This window comes from Pristis pectinata, chromosome 9 (assembly GCF_009764475.1).
Source record: "Pristis pectinata isolate sPriPec2 chromosome 9, sPriPec2.1.pri, whole genome shotgun sequence".
Classification (NCBI taxonomy): Eukaryota; Metazoa; Chordata; class Chondrichthyes; order Rhinopristiformes; family Pristidae; genus Pristis; species Pristis pectinata.
The window spans coordinates 17,919,768-17,943,324 of NC_067413.1; the positions used below are offsets into that span (position 1 = coordinate 17,919,768).

Genomic DNA, 23,557 nt, shown 5'->3' on the forward strand with positions numbered 1-23,557 from the left:
ATTTGATGCATGTAAGAATGGAACAGCATGTAAGAATGGGGGACTTTAACTTGCACATAGATTGGGTCAATCAAATTGGTCGAGGCAGCCTTGAGGAGGACTTCATAGAATGCATCTGTTATAGCTTTCTTGAACAGCATGTTAGTGAACCTACAAGGGAAAACGCTATCTTAGATCTGAGCCTGTGCAATGAGACAGGTAAAATTAATGATCTTGTATTTAGGGATCCTCTTGGAAAGAGTGATCATTGTATGACTGAATTTCTCGTACAAATGGAGGGTGCAATAGTTCGATCTAAAACCAGCATCTTATGCCTAAACAAGGGAGACTACAGCTGGATGAGGGAGGAGTTGACTAGCGTAGACTAGGAACATGGGCTATTTGTTGGGGCAGTTGCAGAACAGTGGAAGACTTTCAAAGAGATTTTTCACAGTGCTTAACAAAAGTATATTCCAGTTAAAAGCAAGGACAGTAAGGCTGGGGAGAGCCAGCCTTGGATAATGAAGGAAATAAAAGAAGGCATCAAGCTAAAAGCTCATGCATACAAAGTCACCAAGAGAAGTGGGAAACTGGAAGATTGGAAAAACCTTAAAAAGCAACAAAGAACCACTAAGCAAGCAATAAGGAAAGGGAAGGGAGATTATGAACGTATACTGGCACAAAATATAAAAACAGATTTTATAATTATATAAAGCAGAAAAGGATGGCTAAAGTGAATGTAGGTCCCTTGGAGAAATTAATATTGGGTAATGTGGAGGCGTTGAACAACTATTTTGCGTTGGTCTTCACAGGGAGGACACGTCTAACGTGCCAAAGAGAGATGTTATGGATGTGATGGGAGGTGAGGACCTCGATAGTTCTTTAGCAACAGTGATTTTAGTGATGAGCAAAACTAGTGAGCCTGAAGATAGACAAGTCCCCTGGTCCTGATGGGATGCATCCCAGGGTACTGAAAGAAATGGTGGAAGTTATAGTAGAGGCGTCTGTGATAATTTACCAAAATTCTCTGGACTCTGGGCAGGTCCTGGCGGATTGGAAGACAGTGAATGTCACGCCACTGTTTAAAAAAGGATGTGGGAAAAAGGCAGGTAACTATAGGCCAGCTAGCTTAACATCTGTAATCGGGAAAATGAGTGAAGTTATCATTAAGGAAGAAATAGTGAGACACCTGGATAGAAGTAGTTCCATCGGGCAGACACAGCATGGATTCAGGAACGGCAGGTCCTGTTTGACAAACTTACTGGAGTTCTTTGAGGATATAATGAGCACAGTGGATAGAGGGGAACAGGTGGATATTGTAAACTTGAATTTCCAAAAGGCGTTCGATAAGGTGTCACATAAGACTTATCCATAAGATAAGAATGCATAGAATTGGGGGTAATGTATTAGCATGGACAGAGGACTGGTTAACCAACAGAAGGCAGAGAGTTGGGATAAATGGGTGTTTCTCTGGTTGGCAATCAGAGGTGAGCGGGGTGCTGCAGAGGTCGGTGCTGGGCCCGCAACTGTTCACAATATACATCAACGATTTGGAAGAGGGGACCGAGTGCAGTGTATCGAAGTTTACGGATGACACAAAATTGAGTGGAAAAGCAAATTGTGCAGAGGATGCAGAGAGTCTACAGAGAGATATCAATAAGTTAAGTGAGTGAGCAAGGGTCTGGCAGATGGAGTACAATGTTGGTAAATGGGAGGTCATCCACTTTGGAAGGAAAAATAGATCAGATTATTATTTAAATGGTGAAAGATTGCAGCATGCTGTTGTGCAGAAGGATTTGGGATTCTTGTGCTTGAATCGCAAAAGTTGGTTTGCAGGTGCGACAGGTTATCAAGAAGGCAAATAGAATGTTGGTCTTCATTGCTAGAGGGATTAAATTTAAGTGCAGGGAGGTGATGCTGCAACTGTACAGGGTACTGGTGAGGCCGCACCTGGAGTACGGCGTGCAGTGCTGGTCTCCTTACTCGAGAAGAGGTGGACTGACTTTGGAGGCAGTGCAGAGGAGGTTCACCAGGTTGATTATGGAGATGAACGGGTTGGCCAATGAGGAGAGATTGAGTCGCCTGGGACTATACTCTCAGGAATTCAGAAGAATGAGAGGGGATCTTATAGAAACATATAAAATTATGAAAGGGATAGATAAGATAGAGCCAGGAAGGTTGTTTCCACTGGTTGGTGAGACTAGAACTAGGGGACATAACCTCAAGATTCGGAGGAATAGATCTAGGACGGAGATGAGGAGAAACTGCTTTTCCCAGAGAGTAGTGAATCTGTGGAATTCTCTGCCCAGGGAAGCAGTAGCAGATACCTCATTAGATATATTTAAGACACAGTTAGATAGATGGTTGCATAGGAGGGGAATTATGAGTTATGGGGAAAAGGCAGGTAAGTGGATCTGAATCCACGGCCAGATCAGCCATGATCTTATTGAATGGCGGAGCAGGCTCAACAGGGCAGGTGGCCTACTCCTGCTCCTATTTCTTATAACAAAGGCATTTAAGAGATTCTTAGATAGGCATATGAATTTGCAGAGAATATATAGATATAGACCATGTGCAGGCAGAGGGGTCTAGGTGCTATTACCTTAATAAGTTTGGCACAACATTGTGGGCCAACGGGCCTGTTACTGTGCTGTACTGTTCTGTGTTCGAACAAATTGGGATTTGTGTCAGATTGATGTAAATGAGGGTTTAATGGCCTTGCAAACCCAGAGGGCTAGAGCTGTGCTGGATACTCTGCTGTATGACTCCATGACTCTATCACTCTAAATCATCCAAAGAATTCAAAATGATATTCAAAATTGTTTTTGGTAAAGTTTTAAAATTATATTAAATTAATTCAAAGTAACTTTAATAAAAGAAATTTACTTTTCTTTCCTTCTCCATAACTTTATAATCCCCAATTGAATAACTGGGGTCTTTCATCCTGTGCAACATCGAATCTGACCTGATGAGTCCAGCAGCAGAGCAAACTCAGATTCTATGCTCCAAATCTATCAGTAAGTTTGGGATTTCCACGTTTCATGTGCAGAAGTCTGGATTGGAGGGCTTGACTGGATTGGAGGAGAGATTGGATAGGCTAGGTCTGTTTTTCTGGGAGTGAAGGAGGCTGAGAGGTGACAACCAGTGTCTGCTTCCCATGGTTGGGATGTCTAAAACTTGAGGGCATAGGTTTAATGTAAGGAGGAGGAGGTTTAAAGGAGATCTGAGGGGTATATTTTTCACACCAAGGGTAGTTGGTATCTGGAATGAGCTGCCAGAGGAGGTGGTGGAGGCAGGAACAGTAACAACGTTTAAGAGGTACCTGGACAGGCACTTGAATGAGCAGGGCATGGAGGGACATGGAATTAATGCAGATGTGGGATTAGTATAGTTAGACTTGATGGTTGGCATGGATGCAGTGGCTAAAGGGCATGTTTCTGTGTTGTTCAACTCTGTGACTCTGAGTCTTAGGTTTCTCACATTTAAACCAACAAATGCCAGCGGTTGTGTATTAACTAGCAATGACTCTGGTCTTTTCACTCCCTCCATGAAAACTGCAAATAGATTCCCACGACTTGCACAACATCAATTTGCTAATTTACGCCGCTGATTGCAGGTAGAAATTTTTAAAGGCCTTGCTTAAATTTGAATCACTCAGGTAAATAGATTTCTTTAGTTTGCCCGATTCCGTCTGAAGCAACAAGAAGCCGTCAATCGAAAATTTCATCTTGTTTCCCCCCACAATCCCAATGTTTGTCATAGCCAATTTATATCTGATGGATTTACTTCATTTTTCCTTCATGACATTACACTGCACTATGGGTCTGACTCTGACCTTCCATTTATGATTACTTGTGGCAAGTGGGGATTGGAAATTCCACTAGTCCCGATTCATAAAACCAAAACCCACATAAAACAAAAGAGGAACACAATTCTTCACAAATAGAAGAACTCGGTACTTCATTTCATTTGTCACTAGAGGCTGCCAGTGCATTTACACAATAGCAGGCATCAGATGTCATGGAAGGAATGGGTTATAAAGATTGATAAGGTCCTGCAGATAAAAAGAAAAATGCAAAAAAAAAATAAAATACTTCAAATGTATTTGAAATACTTCAAGCATATCAGTGAAAGTATGCAAAAAAAATCAGCTGGTGAAACTCTGAAGCATAACTTTGAAGTTAGTATCTATAGATATAGGGGGAATCTATGGATTTGATACCTATGTGTTTGTTGAAAATTAAAACAAAATATTGTGTCATTATTTCAGATGGGATATGCTGAGATCATTTCCTTTCAGAAGCTGAATGGCCTGATTTTATGACACATTTAATTGGTGACAAATCATTATATGCCAAGAACAGTTTCAATCTTACTGAATCTTAATCTTCCCAAATATCAAGTTTAAATGTTTCATTTTAAGCTAACCACTAGAGATATATTTTGCCTTTGTATTTTCCTCAGATTTTAAATAGCAGTAAAAACATTTCTGATTGAATCCACCACTGCCACACAGCACAGAGACCCGTGGAAGCAAAGGAACACCTGAGGAACATTGCAATTTATAGTGGCATCCAACCAATGTAAGCATTTCCAGTCCACAGTGATGCATCACCTCCCCCACATCACTTCATAGACTCCACTCGCAGAAGTAATTACCTCCACTCCATCGTGGATACTGTGCTTTTGTCAGATATTCAAAAGCATTTCTGTGGGAATAGCTCCAACAGTGGCGGATGTCCCAAAAGAAATATTATTAATTCAGCTCTGCATTTCTCACGAATGTGTGTGTGTGTCTCTGAGAAAAATAAATGTCTGTTCAGCCATTTTGAGACTGATTTTCAGAGGATACTATCCACTGCTGACAGCTTTTGAAAATGCTCAAAACAGAACTCATGTCTTTAATTTTACATCTGGAATCTTTAACTCCTCATAAGTGCTAAAAAGAGTACAATTTTGATCTCAGATGCCTGAAATAAGTACATACTTTCCCCAGGTAATGAATGGCATCTGTTTTTTATAGAAATCCATAAGTCAATTTTGTTTTTAAGTTGGAAAATACACAAAAATCATTCAATACCATTCTGCCACAGTATTGTAATGAATGACATCAAATGCACATAAGATTGATAAGAAAGAACGATTACTGAATGTGGAGAGAGAGAGGAAACTAGTTCTGCCATTCGTAGGAACGAATATGTCAGACTTTTGAATTTAATAATATTCTGGGAGCTCATTCATATTTACAGGTACCATAAGTTGGGTGTTCAGAAACCAGGAATGGCTTTTATAAACCAAGTTATAAACACAAAACAAACAAGATTCTTGGTACAAACTATTGCTAATAGATTCACCAATTAACCTACTTGCACATTTCTGAAACATTATTTATGTTATTTTTAACATTGGAATCCTAGCAGTGGTAGTAAAAATAAATTACAATCAACCTGGAAAACAGTAGTTGGTTTAATTTCCAGAAGAATTACATGGACATAATGCAGTAATTAGCGACAAATTCACAACTACTGACTGGTTCTGCTCCTTTACACATGATGCTAACTGAAAACAGCCATTAATTAGTTAACAAGAGAGATATTTAACATTCATTTTAAATTGAAGTCCTTAGACGAAAGACAAAAAAAAACAATAGTGCAAGGAAAGCAACAGATTGAAAATGGAAGGCACCACTAAAAGGTACAACAAAAACTGAGCAAAATGTTGGATTTGATACTCCTGCACGTCCCTGTGAAGTTGCAATCAGCAGCTCCAAACCACTTGCACACTCAGCGAACGTTAACACTAAAGACAGAGGTGCAAAGTGGTGTCTCGGTGTAGTCCACCCATTACCTCAAGGCTAAGTCAGTCAGCTGAAGAGGCCTTTAGAATAGGCTTGGAAAAGAAGCTGATTCAGTGTAGGGAGTGCACAAATGTTATAACAATGGGCACATTTTTTATGCTTGGACAGCTTTCCCTCTACTCATGTTGTCACAAGAACATATAATTATTTTCATAACCTCTTCTGGTGAGTAGACTTATTAACATTGTACTTCAGAACACGCTGTCATGGGCAGTGCTTGTAATGTTCTGCTTCACTGAATTCTCACTGCTAATCACAAAATCCTGGGCCTTTGTGTCTGCCAGGTAACTTCAGAACAAATTGTAGTTCAGTTAAGGACTAGGCCAGGACTCAGTCCTCTGCTGCTAGGTGCCTGTTTTGGGGAAATTACAGAGTAAGATGGTTGTTCTGCACTGAAACTGTGAAAAGCCAGTTTCCATGTAAATAGGGGTGTCCTGTCCAGAATGCAATTGTTGCTGACTCTGTTCCTCTTTCCTCCTCCTTCCCACCCACTTTATCAATCTCCCAATCCCTCTTCTCCATTAAAGAGACATAGGAATCTTACCAATGTGACTAAACAGCCTCTTGTCTAGATTGAAAGGTGGGCTGGAATTGTTGGACATCCATCATGTGATGACAGGGCAATATCCAGGGATCAGGTAATTCCCCTACCAATCAATCTTGGTGTCCATACGGGTGTGAATGATTGAAATTGAGATTATGTGTACAAAGGTAACAATTTACCCATCACTGCATTTTGGGGCACTGGGAGGAAATTAAACTGTTTTATTGGAAGAAGTTTCTGTTTCCTCCACTTTTTATACATACTTTGTTTTTTGAATAGACTGACTGCTTCCTGTACAATGGACTTGGCTACGAGTCATATACCCTGTCTCACCTCTAATTCAGTGGCTGACACACATTTGTCGATAAATACTTTGCATTTATAAAAACCTGACTATGGTTGATTGAGAATAGTAAATGGACTCACAGGTCATCACTTGATCTTCACCTGCCAGCCAATCATTTACCCAATCAGTCTCAACATTAAACTGGACACAACCAGCACACTATCAAAGAAAATGAAAGGGGAGCTCACCGTTCGTGTTAATGCGAAAGATGTTTGCTGTGAGCTCCTGAAATACTTCTTGAATTTCATTGGGATCAATCTGCGATGCTGTTGAGGAATAAACAAAAGCAACTTACTGCATGGTTAACACAACACACATTGGTCTAATATTTGTGATATAATCTCAACCAGCACTTCAAATCAATCTCCTCCAATTCATTTCCAGTTAAACGGAGGTATTTGTTTTAAATGGGCAGCAATATAAAGAAAGTGGAATGTAATACTTGCTCATCAACTATTCATGCAATAACATCACCAACAAAAATCAGAGATGACAAGTTACAAAAGCTTAATGACAATTAAAATCACTTGCAAAACTTTAATTATTTATATCCATATTTTACTGATAGATTTTCTTTAAATCATATATTTGCTCCATTGAATGCAATACAAAGATAACAGAAAGAACCAAGAGATGCCACTATTAGAGGTGGCCAAGGTGAAAGCAGGATCACAGCAGTTAGACAAGTAATAATAAAATGAGGGTAGTCACATTTCTGTTACAAATAATTGGCTAGGTATTGCAGGACTTCACCACATTCCAATTCTCTGGTCTCTCAGAAGGAACTGGCCAGCTAGGCCTCCTTTACCAGCATTGAGTTTGAGCTGGATACACAAGGTCACAGAATGCAGGGCTATTGTCTTGTTCAGGGACAGAGAACAGGGTGTCTGGTTTGCATCAAGGAGAGACCCAACTGCTGTCTATTAGCTGTCCATGGGAGGGTAGAACTATTCCCTGATAATTTGTAAAACACCTCATTGGGTTTGCATATAATGCATGTATTCAATTGTTAATATTGGTTTGTCACAAACTGGTAAGAACTGGAAAAGGGTAATAATAATGGATTCTTCCCTTTGTTCTGTGGCATTGGTTACCTGAGATTTATGACAACCCTCGCCCCTCCAGTTTTATACAATTTGGAATTGGTTTATTATTGTCACATGTACAGTGAAAAACTTGTCTTGCATGCTGTTCACACAGATCAATCATTACACAGTGCATTGAGGTCGTACAAGGTAAAACAATAACAGAATGCAGAATAAAGTGTAACAGCTACAGAGAAAGTGCATTTCAGATTGACAATAAGGTGCAAGGTCATAACGAAGCAGATTGTGATGTTAAGAGTCCACCTTATCATACTAGGGAACTGTTCAATAATCTCATAACAGTGGGATAGAAGCTGTCCTTGAGCCTGGTGAGACATGCTTTCAGGCTTCTGTATCTTCTGCCCGATGGAAGAGTGCCTGATATATAATTATGCTTATACAAGTTCTCCCCAGGTTACTGAGCAGGTCATAACCTGAACTGCTCATAAATCAGAAATATGGCCATGAACCATGTTCCCACACAGCAGAAGATGCCTGCAGCCCCGCACCAGCTGGCAAATCCATCCTGCCAATCTCCCAAACGCTCGTTTGTATGTACAGACTGCATTCCTAAACTGGGAGGACCTGAACATAAATACCTATATAATAAACCTTTGGCTCTTGAAACAGACCTGAGTCCCATGTGACTCTTCAATGGCTCGTTTTCCCTCATACTACATATCCTTCAAGCCAGTCCATCATTCAAACTACAGCCTGATCTTGTACCTTGTCCACTTTCCTGCCCAATCCCGTCATCCCTTGATTCTCTTGGTATTCAAAGATCTGTCAATTCCATTCCAGGATATATTCCTTTGGAACGGAGAATTCCAAGGATTCTCAACCCTCTGGATGAAGAACTATAGAACAATACAGTGCAATACAGGCCCTTCAGCCAACTATTTCCTACTCTTAGACCTAACTGGTAAGCCTCTTATCCTGAGACTATCACTTCTAGTTCTGGTCTCTGTGGACAGGGGAGCAGCCTCTCACATTCCACCCTGTCAATTCCTCTGAGAACTTTATGTTTCAAAGAGATCGTCTCTCATTCTTTGACACTTTCTATATTACAATAGTGATTGCACGTCAAAAGTACTTAATTGGCTGTAAAGCATTTTGGGATGAACTGAGGGCATGAAATATAAATCCAAGCCTCTATTTGTTTCTTGTGAACTCCAGAGAGTTCTCAATCATTCCTCACTGGAAAGCTTCTCATCCCAGGAATCAATCTCATGAGCTTTCACTGCTGCTGTACCAAGGCAGGTGGACCATCCCTGAAGTAAAGTTACACAGTATTCTAGATGAGATTTCACCAAGCTCCAATAAGAAAAATTGAAGTAAAACTTCCTGACTCATATTCCTCACACCTCTTACAATAAAGATTGTTACGTACCAGCAACAAAAGAAACACACCGAGTTATGTATAAGTGTTAGAAACTATTTTATTAATAACTACTTATGATAATAAGAAAAATAAAAATGTTAGATATTAAACATTAACCCCAAAAACTAAACTCGAAGTGTGTGTGTGGCAAATTCCCAAACTCTAAGTCCAGGAATAGTTCTCAAAGTTCAGTTCAGCAAGCCATAAGGTGAAACGCGAGCAAAGGTTTCTGCAAAACCACCATTGACTGGAGAGGAAATGTAGAGAGAGAGAGTAGAGACATTACAAGATCCAAATGTTCCACAATGGAACCCATACGACACCTCAGTCCCTGATGATCTCCACTGCTTTGTTCCGAAGTATCTGCCACCCCAAAAGGCATTCGAGACGTGGCCGTCCACACAAATACCTGTTTCCTTCTACAGGTTAACGACAAAGTGGACTCCACCGGATCATTCCAAAAATCCATACGTGGATTGTAGTGACAGACACAGTTATTGTTTTTCATCCATTGATACAGAGACCAGCAGGCAGTGTCTCTCTCTTTCTCTCTCTTTTTTCTCTGACTGAACCAAAACGTCAGAATGTCGTTATCTCCTGTTGTTGTCGTAATAACGCCCCACACACACACACACACACACACACACACACTACTGTACTATGCCTTAAAGGGATAGTTACCAAATAGTAACCTAATCCGTAACAAGATCAATACCTTTAACCTCAACCGTACCTAAATGACTATATCCTTACATTGACTTTCTGTGACTTTTTCAGTGGGAAAGTTAAAAGTCAACCACATTGGTAGATCTGGGGTCATATACAGGCCAGAGTCAGTAATGATATGAGTGAACTAAATAGGTTTTTATGGCCATTTGGTAATTGCATTGATGATGGTTACTGATACCAGCTTTATATATTACTTGAATGTAAATTCCTTGACTGCTGTAACGGATTTCAAGCTCTTGGTAAATTGGTTTATTATTGTCACATGTACCAAGGTATAGTGAAAAACTTTGCTTTGCTTGCCATCCATACAGATTATTTCATCACATCAAGGTAATACAAGAGAAAAGCAATAGAATGCAGAATATTGTGTTACAGTACAGAGAAAGTGCAGTGCAAGCAGACAATAAAGTGCAAGGCCATAACGAGATAGACTGTGTGGTCAAGAGTCCACCTTATCGTACAAGGGGTCCGTTCAATAATCTTATAACAGTGGGATAGAAGCTGTCCTTGAGCCTGGTGGTACATGCTTTTGGGCTTTTTTATCTTCTACCCAATGGAAGTGGGGAGAAGGGAGAATGTCCAGGGTGGGAGTGGTCCTTGATTATGTTGGCTGCTTTACCGAGGCAGCAAGAAGTGTAGACAGAGCCCATGGAGGGGAGGCTGTTTTAGTATTTCAGGTTGAAGCGGCAACCTGAAGGAAGATGAGACGCGTCCGACCAAACAAGACATTGATGATGGGTGGGGATCCGAAGACTCCATTGGAGGCGAAGACGTCAACGGAGGAAAGATGAGATTCACCCTGAAGGCTCAGAACCGAGAGTGTCGCAGCAGTTCCAAAGACTGAACATTGCTGTCGATGCTGATGGACTTTGATCATTGTATAACTATATATGATGATTGCTGTAGATTGTTGTACATCAATTTGAACAATAAAGATCAAGTGCACCGCGCCTCCTGTGCAGCCGTCAGGTAGCTGTGTCCACAACTCTCTGCAGTTTCTTGCCATATCAGGCAGAGGCATACAAGGACAACCAAATCTCTGTTTTACTGGTCTCTCACCTTGCCAAAAATTTGGCCACATACTTACTAACTATGATACAGAAAGAAACCTTTAGTCTACTAAATCCACATCAGTTCCCAAAAGAAAAATCCAATTACTCCCATTACCCCCTTATTTTCAGTTCTGGATGTTGGCATATCAATCTTCCAGAGCATAACACGTTTATTAAGATTTCCCTGATGAATCATGTCATTCTGGATATTCACCTGGACACTTCCTGTCATGAATCAGGCTGAGACAGATGAACTCCTTTCCATGTTGGTCAAGAATGTAATGATGCGATTGCTTGGGTTATGTTTTTTTAATTACAAATTAGGTCACATTGGTATGAGGTATTCATTAGCCAATCAGATTTTCACTGTGCTGTTTCTCCTGCAATAGCACAATTTAAAGGGAACCTCCCTGAGCAGGTCCCAGCACAAAACTGCGAACCCCACTCGGCTAGTTTACTGTTATATTATTTCTTTAGCAGATTTCCTTCTGACCTACATCTTTCCACAGCCATAGTATCAATTGCTAATCAACAAACAATCCACTGGAGGAACTCAACAAACCTGACACAGGGGCTTGACCTGAAATATTAACAATTCCTTTCCCCTCACAGATGTTGCCCAACCCACTGAGTTCCTCCAACAGTTTCTTTCTTGCTCCAGATTCCAGCATCTGCAGTCACTTTTGCCTTAATCGATTCTTAATCTCCTGACAGTACTGACACCCAACTCCACCAAGCTCACAATATCAGTTGGCCACCACCCCTCCATCCAGCTCATGGACATCCAACCTGACCCGACTCCAATGTCTCAACCCCTCTCTAGCCCCTAGTCACCCAATATCTCCACCTCGAGGTGACTATCATCTAACCCAATTCACTGATTTGCCAAATTTTGACCCCCCCTCCCCAAAGACCTGATTACCTACCCTCTCCCCACCCCCAACAAGCTCTGTTCATCTGACCCACTATCCCCTCGATCTATATCCCAAGGCCTCATACAACCCAACTCACTGCCCACCACCACACACTGACCTCCTCACACCAATAGGAAATCACGGACATTACCAACATTGGCAGAAGACCCTCGGTCCAAGCCTCCCTTCCAATCCGTAACACAGCCTCAAGTCCCAAGCCCCTCTGCCCTGAGAGCCCCCAGATGTGCACATAAGAGAAAGTATTGCCTCATGCAAAGCTAGTTCAATAACACCTGACACCTTGGACTTGTCTGTGTTCCCATGTGGGAAACCCACAAGCAAAACTGTTGTTAGCATGCTGTTGAGCATCAAACCTGTCACAACTGAAGCACCATTGGAGGCGTGGATGAGTTTCAAAGGACTTCTATTTACTTTTCCTTACAACAATTTCACATTTTTATAATCTGATGCATTTCTGTCGAATCACTTAACTAATTGTACATCCCTTTGGACTTCCCCGCAGCCTCTTAAAACAACATTTCAAAGACACCTGGACAGGTAGTTGAATGAACAGGGCATGGAGGAATATGGAATTAATGCAGACAAGTGGGATTAGTGTAGACAGGCATGATAGTCAGCATCAACACAGTGGGCCGAATGGCCTGTTTCTAAGCTGTACAAATCCTTAACTAATCCTTCCACCATAAGAAATATGAACCAGAATAAACCATTGGGTTCCATGAACCACCTCTGCTATTCAACAAGATCATGACTGATTTTTTTACCTCAGGTGACATTATCCTGTCCTGTCTCTGCATCCCTTGATTCCTTTAATATCCAGAAGTCTCTGTACTGAACACAATAAATGATTGAGATTCCACAGCATTCCTGGGCAGAGAACTCCAAAGATTCTTTATCTTTTGTATTAAGAAATTTCTCCTCATTTCAATTCCAAATAAGCTACTCCTTACTTTGAGACTATTAACTTGCATGTCTCAAACGAGGTCACCTCTGATTCTTCTAAACTAGTGGCCAAGTCTACTGAATCTCTCTTCATACGACAACCCTGCCACTCCTGTCTGTCAGGGTCCAAATTTGGCTTTGAGTTATTGCTGCCTCTAGTTGTATGAAAATGGGGTTACCAATTTAGAATGATCCCAGGAATCAATTTATGAATCTATCCTGCTCTACTTTTCCAAATAAGGTGATCAAAATTGTACACAATATTCCAGGTATGGTCTTCCCAAGGTATTGGTATTATAGTAAGGGTAAGGAGTAGATCTGTAGAGAGCAGCTTGCAACGAGTAGCCACGCTCCAGCGCCATCTTGCTTGATCCCTCCGTTTTGCAATAAGACATGGCTACACTTGTATTTAAATCATGGTGATAAAAGCCAACATATAATTTGCCTTCCTAATTGCCAGCTGCATCTGTGTGTTAACTTTCAGTGACTTGTATACAAGGACACCCAGGTTCCTTTGAACATTTACTTATCTTTCACTATTTTTCTACTGAAGTGGATAACCTCACATTTTTTCCCCATATGGTACTCTACCTGACATGATGTTGCCTATCAGCCTAGCTCATCTATACCCCCTTGAAGCCTCTTTGCATTCTTAATATCACTCATATTCCCGCATGGTTTTACGTTATCAGAAAGATTAGGTCTCTCAGCCAAATCATCAGCGGATATTGTAAATAGCAAATAAAGACCTGGCCTGGCCAACCTCTCCCTATAACTCTGGCCCTCTATTCTGGCAATATCCTAGTAAATGTTAAGATAATATTTCCTTACATTTGTCCAACCTATTTTTCTTTCTCATTACTTTTTACTTTGAAAAGTTAAAGTTATAAAATTGTTAAGATTCATTTGCCACATAAGTATGTGAGATTCTGGTCTAGGGACTGGACAGTGCAATTTACACTTGGAAATTTGCTTAACCCACATTGTTCTGCACTAGTTCATAAAATCAGTCAGGGCTTCAATACCTCTACACCTATTGTGGTATAGCTGGTGTGTTTTCACTCAGGACAATACAGTCTACATAAATTAAAGTGCACAGAGTATTATTTATGCATTTATCTGCCCTAAAGCAGCAGTGATATGATTGGGATAAGCCAGGTCTGAGCCAGGAGATCTTCTTCATCTTCAGCTTCTTCTTCTTTGTTGTCCTCATTTGGATTAGGGATGACTTGCTTCCACTCCTGTGTTATGGATTCTGCAGCAACTCTGAGACCAACGTGGGAATTGCAGATTCTTCCAGAGACGGCAGAAAGAGCCTGACGGGGTAAGTGTGCAGCTCGTGTGTTCCTACCACTGCTTTTATAATAAAAAACAGAAAATGCCCAAAACACTCAGCAGGTCAGGCATTTGAGGACAGAGAAAAAGAGTTAACATTTCAGGTCAAAGACCATTAGAACCCGGGAAAGAGAGAAAACAAAGTTAACAGGCTTCCCAGTTCTGAGGATGTCTTCAATCTGAAACATGAACTCTGTTTCTCTTTCCAGAGATGCTGCCTGACCTGTTGAATGTTTCCAGCACTTTGTTTCTTGTTCAGATATCTAGCATTTGTAGCTTTTTTGTTATTTTCATTCCACAGCTTACGCTGGACTCCTGTGAGCTGTCAAAACATGAATTTAATACTATGCCAAATGTTCCTGCTCCACTTTGAGCAGTCATGGGCCAGGGATTCGCAGGAGTCAATGGCAATGCTGCAATTTTTTGAGGAGGATTCAAGCAAATCTTTGATATTTTTCCTCTGTTCTCTGTTAATCTCCTCCTGTGACAGAGTTCATAATAATCTGACATTGGGCTTGCAAGTGACATGGCCTGCTCAATGGAGCCAACTGAGTTTAATAAAGTCTCAATGCATGGGTGTCAGCCTGTGATTGGTTTGATTGGTTTTCCAGTGAATTTGGAGGATTTTACAGAGACAGCATTGGTGGTATCTTTCAAGTGCCTTTTGATGCCTATTGCAGGTAGTCCAGTCTCAGAACCACAGACGGAGTAAATGAATGACAATGACACAAGCTATAAAGTGCTGCCAAATTGTAAAAGCTTTCTCTTGTATAACCATTCAGTCATACTGAAATATGCTCTATACACCATGGGAAAGCATAACGTCTCAACAAGGCTGTCAAGAAAGCATTTTGAGGGACTAGGTACTTTTAAACAACGTTTTTAAAAAAATATTTTAACAGATTAATAGATCCAAAAAAGGAGCTGCAGTTACTATGTAACTCTAACATCTAGAATTGTTTTTATTTAACTAAAGCAACTTCTTTCAGAAAAAAAGAATGCAGTGGAGACTTATTAGCATATTAACCTAGAGATCTGAATGCATAGAATTACTTTTTACAGTGAGAAATTTTTGGCTTTTTTCGGGAACGTTAGCATAACGCTTTACAGCGCCAGTGACCCGGGTTCAATTCTGACCACTAGCTGTAAGGAGTTTGTACATTCTCCCCATGTCCGCATGGGTTTCCTCCAGGTGCTCCGGTTTCCTCCCACATTCCAAAGACGTACAGGTTAGGAAGTTGTGGGCATGCTATGTTGGCACCAGAAGCATGGCGACACTTGCGGGCTGGCCCCAGAACACTACACAAAAGATTCATTTTACTGTGTGTTTCGACGTACATGTGACTAATAAGGATCTCTCTCTCTGATTATGACCTTTTCTATATCAAATTAAACCACGAAGGAAACTTGGCTGGAGCGTCCATCCACTGTCCTGGGAGTACCAATCACTGGACACCCCCAGGGCAACTATGCTACATCAACCTGGGGTCGCTACCGGGCCAGTCCGAATGCATATCTTGTCTCCTTCATGAATCTCTCCATCTTCATTAACCTTCCCCTACACACCCAAATGCCCTCTTTTCATTCACTATTTCAGATGTGGGATCACCAGCAAGGACAGCCTTTACTGTCCATTCTTAACTGCCCTTGAGAAGGTGGTGGTAAGACACCTTCCTCAATCGCTGCTGTCCTTCTGGTGAAGGTTATCTTCTTGGCTATCAGAGACACCAAGAGACAATACCAGTCCAAGATCAAGTCCCAGACCAGCCGTCAGTTGTGGCAGGGCTTACATGCTATAATGGGCTACAAAACGAAGTTGGGCAGCATCGCCAACAACGACGAATCCCTTCCTGGTGAGCTTAACACATTCTACGCACGTTTTGAACAGAAGGGGAGTGGAATGTCACCACCCACCCTGACAACCTCCAATGCACATGAACCCACAGTCACCACTGCGGACGTAAGATCAGTCTTCCAGAGAGTGAACCCATGGAAAGCATCTGGCCTGGATGGTGTCCCTGGCCGTGTCCTTAGATCCTGTGTAGATCTGCTGGCGGGGGTATTTGCAGACATTTTTAACCTCTCCCTACTTCAATCTGAGGTTCCCACCTGCTTTAAGAAGATCACTATCATCCCGGTACCTAAGAAAAACAAGGTAACATGCCTTAATGGCCACTGTCCGGTGGCTCTGACATCCACCAACATGAAGTACTTCAAGAGGTTGGTCATGGCACGCATTAAGTCCAGCCTCCCAGATAACCTCGACCCACTGCAGTTCACCTACCACTGAAACAGGTTTACAGCAGACGCCTTCTCCCTGGCCCCACACTCACCTCAAGAGCATCTAGACAGTAAAGACACCAACATTAGACTGTTGTTTAATGACTTCAGCTCCGCCTTCAATACTAGAATTCCAAGCAAACTCATCACCAAACTCCAAGACCTGGGGCTCAACACCTCCCTTTGCAACTGGATCCTTGACTTCCTGACCAAAAGACCGCAATCAGTAAGGATAGGCAGCAACACCTCCGCCACATTATTCTCGACACTGGTGCCCCACAAGGCTCTGTCCTCAGCCCCTACTCTACTCCCTATACACTCATGAATGCGTGGCCAGATTCTGCTCTAACTCCATCTACAAGTTTGCAGATGATACCACCGTCACATCAGGAGGGCCACATCAAGAGGGGACTTGACAGAGGTGTACAAGATGATAGGAGGCATAGATCGAGTGGACAGTCAGAGACTTTTTCCCAGTGCGACAATGGCTAACACGAGGGGACATAATTTTAAGGTGATTGGAGGAAGGTATAAGGGGGATGTCAGGGGTAAGTTTTTTTTACACAGGGAATGGTGGGTGCGTGGAACGCACTGCCTGCAGAGGTTGTGGGGGCAGATACATTAGGGACATTTAAGAGACTCTTAGATAGACACATGACTGATAGAGAAATAGGGAGCTATGTGGGAGGGAAGGGTTAGATGGACCTCAGAGCAGGATAAAATGTTGGCACAACATTGTAAGCCAAAGGGCCTGTAATGTGCTGTAGTGTTCTATGTTCTCTGTAACAGAAAGGAGATAGGGAGCTTAGTGACATGGTGTCATGACAACAACCTTTCCTTCAACGTCAGCAAAACAAAAGAGCTGGTCATTGATTTCAGGAAGGGGGGCAGTGCACATGCTCCAAGGTACTCCCAGAGTGCTGTCGGGTAGGAAGTTCCAGCATCTAGACCCAGCAATGATGAAGAAATAGCAATATACTTCCAAGTCAGGACTGCTTTGTGATTTGGACAGGAAGATGCAAGTGTTGGTGCTCCCATTCACCCTTAGGTCTTATCTTTCCTGCTGGCAGAGGACACTCTTTAGCAAGCATGTTAGTGATACCTTCCAGAAGTGGAAATGTATCATAAAGCACAAGTATGGTCATTATTTCAAGAGAAAGAGAAAATCCATAAAAGGTCACCTATAATGAAAAAACAGAAAATTACAAAGACTCTCCAATGCTGTCAGTACATCTTTTTGGTATATCACCTTGGATACATGGGTAATCAGAATATGCAATTCCCTTAATAGTCTAAAACAGACTGACAGTTGTCCATTAGTGGACTTTTAAATCAAATACCACATGCCTGACATCCTTACTTCAGGAATAGGTAGCACTGTGTTTGCAGCCTCCTGTGTGATTATGTTGTCATATATAGTATATGGATAAACACTATATATCACAATGAAGATAAAGTGTCACAAGAGTTAAGGAAATCTCAGTGTTGCTCTTGGCCAAAGGTCACATCTCACCTGTTGCATCACTTGTCAACAGCAGTGGAGAACATTTTTTTTGTGCACTCTGATACGGTTCAGTTAGCCAATAAAAGCAAAACTAAATTCAGCAACCACTGGGTGTTTGCTAGTTTATTTTCTGTACACTAAATATCTCCATCCTAATGTCATTGTTCAATTACAAAATTCAATAGTAATTTTTTGAAAGGAAAACATGAAAGAGATGACACCAACAGGTTAGGAAACATGGATAAAATTTCAGTCCAATGCACAGTCAATATGCACAATACTTAAGCAACAGCCAAACTCAGGCATTGAATTGCTGTCTATAAGCAGCTTCCCTTCTTCAAACTTGATTCTTTGCTTTGAGCATCATACAACCATTAAAATTGAAGAGATTTTCCTTTACTTTCACAAGATACTCGTTCTTTTTGGGCTCCATTATTTGGTGTGTTCAGTTGGATTTGTACACACATTTCTGGCAGATCACTGTTTGATTGCACTTATTTTGAAGCTCGGAAATCACAGAATCACACAGCGCAAAAGGAAGTTATTCCATCCATCGGGTTCACACCAGCTCATTCAAAGATCTTTCGAATTAGGCGCACGGAGGTAATTTTTCTCTATAGTCCTCCCAATGTTTTCATTTTGAATATTTATCCAATTCATTTTGAAAGTAAGTATTGAATCTGCTTCTATGCTTTAATCCAGTGCAACCCAGATCATAATAGCTCATTACATAAAACAATTCTCTTCATTCCCCTTTCTGATTATTTCATCAATTAACTTAGACCTGATTCTAAGCCTCTTGTCAGTGGAATCAGTTTCTCTTTAAACCTTAAACTTTTCATAGCTGTGATCACATTATTAAATCTCCCTTCACCTTCTCTGCTGAGGAATACAATCCCAGCCTCTCTGCTCCCTCCTCTTGACTAAAGATCTTCATAAAGGAACACAAACTTGTCTCCCTCAGAATGTCACAATGTGCTTAAGAGCCTGTGAAGTATTTCTGAGAACAGTCACTGTTATAATATAGGCATAGCTTCACATTACGTATTATAGGTTCAACAGAGATTGAAGAAGTCTCTGAGCCCTCTGTAAAGTATTGGCACATCTCCTGAAATGTGGTACCCAAAAGTGGATATAATGCTCCAGTTTAAATCTAACCACTGATTTTTTAAAGGGAAGCATAAATTTCTTGCTTTTGTATTCTATGCTTCCACTAATAAAGCCAAGAATCTTGTCCTGCTTTTTCATTGAGTGACAATTTGTCTCATCATCTTCGAATATTACAGTATATACTCTTCAGACCTCTCTGTCCCTGCATCCATTTTTAAATTGTGTTGTTTAATGTATGCTGTCTCTCCTTATTCTCCATTCCAAAATCCATCAGATCACACTTCTCACCATTTAATTCCATCTGCCTGTGTGGGTGTACATTTCATCAGAGAAGAATAACTATGGAAACAAAGAGATGTTAGGCTCAGGACTGGATTGTTAGATTTACAACGTCTTTTCTGTTTAGTTTTTTGAACTGTATTGTATTCATCTGCAATTTCCTCAAAATAGCACAGAAGAAAGCCATTTGACCCATTGAATCTATGTGAGCTCTTAGGAGAGCAAAAAAATAAAAACCGCGGACACTGGAAATCTGAAATAAAAACAGAAAATGCTGAAAACACTAAACAGGTCAGGCAGCATCTGCGGAAAGAGAAATAAAGTTAATGTTTCAGGTCTGAAACTCTAGAATCCTTGTTAGAACAATTCAGTCAGCCCCAATCTCTGATCTTCCCCAAGAGCCTTGGATTTTTTCCTCCACATTAAATGTTTACCCAGTTCTGTTTTGAAAGCCACAACTGAATCTGCGTCCATTACATGTCAAATTATACATTTCAGATCATTACAACTCACTGCCTAAAGGAGACTGCCAAGGACTATTCCCAGGAACACTGGCCTTGACCTTCAGTCAGGAAGTACTTGCACCCACTGCTGACCAATACCAAGTATCATTTAAATATCAGAATCAGAATCAGATTTATTATCACTGACGTGAAATTTATTGTTTTTCATAAGCAGTGCAGAAGGAAGACATAAAATTACTATAAATTACAAAAATAAATAAATAGTGTAAGGAATAACGAGGGAGTGTTCATGGACCGTTCAGGAATCTGATGTGGTCTTCCGATAAGGAAGTCGAGGATCCAGTTGCAGAGGGAGGTACAGAGGCCCAGGTATTGAAACTTGGTGATTAGTACTAAGGGGATGACGGTGTTGAACGCCAAGCTGTAATCACTGAACATCAGCCTTAAGTATGTTTTGCAGTTGTCTAATCAGCATCTGTTCTCTGTTTGAGATCATTGACCCCTACCAGGCTCTCCAACTTTTTTCCCATTCCAATAATATCAGGGCCGATGAGAGGGAAGGGCAGGGCATTAGAGGAAGCACGTTCCCCTGTGCCATCATTGTCTGCATCCAAAAGCTAGGCACTGACTGAATCTGGTCGCAATATGGGAGCCATGCAAAAGCCTCACAAACTGGTATTTGATTATATGTACTTAGCCTGGGTCACCTCAAAAATTAAAGGCTAAACTAACTCCAGATAAATTACAGACAAAATGCTTCAACTAATGTGCTATATACATGCTTCCTTCAGTCAGCAACTTTTCTGTGTTGTAACACCCTCATCTCCCTGAGGTATGACATTAGGAAACCAGCTGCAGTACATTGGGGTGCAACTTCGTGCTAATTTTATAATTAAGCGCATTTTTATACTATTAAACAAACAGTTATGTCAATTAGCTAAACATTACAGCATATGACACTCCAAATCAGCCCATTAGGAAGCTATAATTGATACTCCAGCTGCTCATAACTGGGACTAGTTGCCAAGGTACAGGTGTAGTACATCAGGGACTTTGATAAGTGGTCATTTATTAGAAATTTGTCATTCTTTCCTGAACACCTGCTGGAAAATTTAACAACACACATTTCCACAAAGAATCTACGGATCACGAAAATCTGCAGATCCGTGGAAATCATTTGGTGCAAGCAGATCTGATTCATTGGAGGGCAATACCAACTTCTCACCCTCAATTCCTACACGCATGTTGTTCTGCTCCTCCACTCTATTCTGGTCACTGGAACTGCATGGGTATGCTTGACAGAGTCTAATCCAGCTTCATCCAAGTATGTAGTATTATTTTTTAGTGAACTGCAATATAATTCAAAAAAAAAGTATTCTGAAGAAACTGAACCTTGTTAGCTTGATCAAACCAAAATATAAATTGTTTTTGTATTTAATGCAAATACATTGTAATGTGGAGAAAAAGCGGCAAGTAAAATAATATGGTTTGGATAACTGAAAGGTTCGTTTCTAATACTCAACTTCAGTCTTTTGATCCTGTTTCATATCATTAAATTTCATGAGACATTATTCCATATTTTACATCTCCTGTTAAAATTATCAAACACTGGCTGTATAACAGCACTTCTGATGGCTTACAGCTGTTTGTTTTAAAACTATTCTATTTGATTAAGGGCCCAATAAAACAAATGTTAAAATGAAAATGTCAATAGACTAAAGGTCAGCCCAATTGGAGAAGTCTCTCTCCATTCACAATTATTTTCTTCCCCTTTTTATAGACAGTGTAATATTGACTCAAGCGTGGCATAGCAAGTCAACTGATGGGGGAATAAAAAGGAAACTTGTCTCTGACACACACAGAGGCTTGCAATAAACACGCTTTAAACATAATAGGATAGAAATGTTGTGGGCTTCCCACAATCTCCCAATATATTTCAAGTCGGCGATCATCGGAAAAGGTGGGAAGATGGTTATGTCTAAGTGGAATGAACTGCACACATGGACCAGGAACAACTGGCAGTCTGGCTGAAGAGAGTCCCACTTCCTGTTCTTATGATGAATTGCTGTACACTTTCAGCATTCATAAAGCAGCCCAGGCTCCTGAAGCTTGGGCTCCCATAGCTAACAGCCCAAGCCCACCCCCAGCCACAGCCCAGACCCCTGCTTCCCCCACCCAACCTCTCACCAGCCCCCAACCCCATCTCAGCACCAACAACAACCTGTTCCGTTCCTGCAGGAAATGAAAATTGACATGATTGCAGATGCTGGAAATCTGAAATAAAAACAGAAAATGCTGGAAAAACTCAGCAGGTTGAGCAGCATCTGTGGAAAGGTCCAGGATCATTCATCAGAACCATGAACGCTGTAAGAAATGCAGACCCAGTTCTGATGTAGGATCCCAGACCTGAAACATTAACTGTGTATCTTCCCATGGAGGCATCCTGACCTGCTGGTATTTTTTTTTAGCATTTTCGTTTTTTTTTCCACTCCCTACGATATTCTACTGTCTTGAAATTCCACTTCCAGAAGTCAGTCTGCTTTTCAAAAAACACACGGCTTGTTGTTTTCTAGATTACACATGCGACTTTATTGACCATGCTCACTTCCATTTCACCATTGTTTCCACTTTCTTGTTAACATTTTAAAATCGAGTCAATCTGCATCATCAGCCCTTTTCACTCTGTCCAAACAGCCATCAGAATTTACTAAAAGTAAACATGATGACCACAGAAAGGATTTTTTTTTAAAAAGTCTTTCACATGGCCAGAAGAATATTTGAAGGATGTCCAAATAATCCAGAGTCTCTTTCTCAGGATAGAAATGTCAGAAACTAGAGGGTATAACTTTAAGGTGAGAGGGGGAAAGGTTAAAAATAAGGTAAGATATCTTTATTAGTCACGTGTACATCGAAACACACAGTGAAATGCATCTTTTGCGTAGAGTGTTCTGGGGGCAGCCCGCAAGTGTCGCCACTTTTCCGGAGGAAACCCACGGCTTTTTTTAAACAGAGCATGGTAGGTGCCTGGAATGGGCTGCCAGGAGTAGTGGCGGAAGCAAAGAGGCACTAAAGAGGCATTTAGACGGACTCCTGAACGTACAGAGAACAGAGGGATAAGGATCATTTGCAGGCATATGGGATTAGTATCATTTGGCATATGGTCAGCACAGACATCATGGGTTGAAGGGCCTGTTCCTGTGCTGTGCCTATCTATGTTCTAACTCCTCTGACAGCAGTCAGGAACTATTGCTCAAAAGTGGCCAAGTCAATGAGGGACCAATGGGAAAATCAGAATGCATTCCCATCTCTGGTCATAACACAATGATTCACGTTGGAAAGTGGTGTCTAACTGCTGTTGTGTGATTACAGCTTTGGGCTTGGAACAACACAGACAGATATCGTTGACACTCCACACAGCCAGATTCATGCATAAGAAACTGTCACTGGAGTGAACTACAATCCAGCGGGATAGACTGGTAAAAATATACAACAGCCAGAGACTGTGACTTCAAGGCGTAGAAGAGGGGCTGGGGGGGATGTCAGGAATTAGCATAATTTTTTTAATGCTTTTATAACATAATACTCCATATAATCTGCATTTGAAATGATACCAAATGCTGTACTTTGCCTGATGTCCAATTCCTATTCTACATTGTACAATCCTGGCATCCGAATCATTAAATTAGTAAAAGAAGATCCTATGCTGATTTCCTTAAAATCAGTCATTAACCTCCT

At 41.0% G+C, this 23,557-nt stretch overlaps 1 protein-coding gene across 4 annotated transcripts in view; it reads right to left on the bottom strand.

Annotated features, from left to right (window-relative positions):
- tsnare1 (T-SNARE Domain Containing 1) overlaps positions 1-23,557 on the bottom strand; it is a 650,834-nt gene that overhangs the window by 424,204 nt on the left and 203,073 nt on the right. For all 4 annotated transcript variants that reach the window (XM_052023541.1, XM_052023540.1, XM_052023538.1 and 1 more), the window contains exon 3: positions 6,915-6,992. In XM_052023541.1, the coding sequence (XP_051879501.1) occupies positions 6,915-6,992 (78 nt within the window). The remainder of the gene's footprint in view (positions 1-6,914; positions 6,993-23,557) is intronic.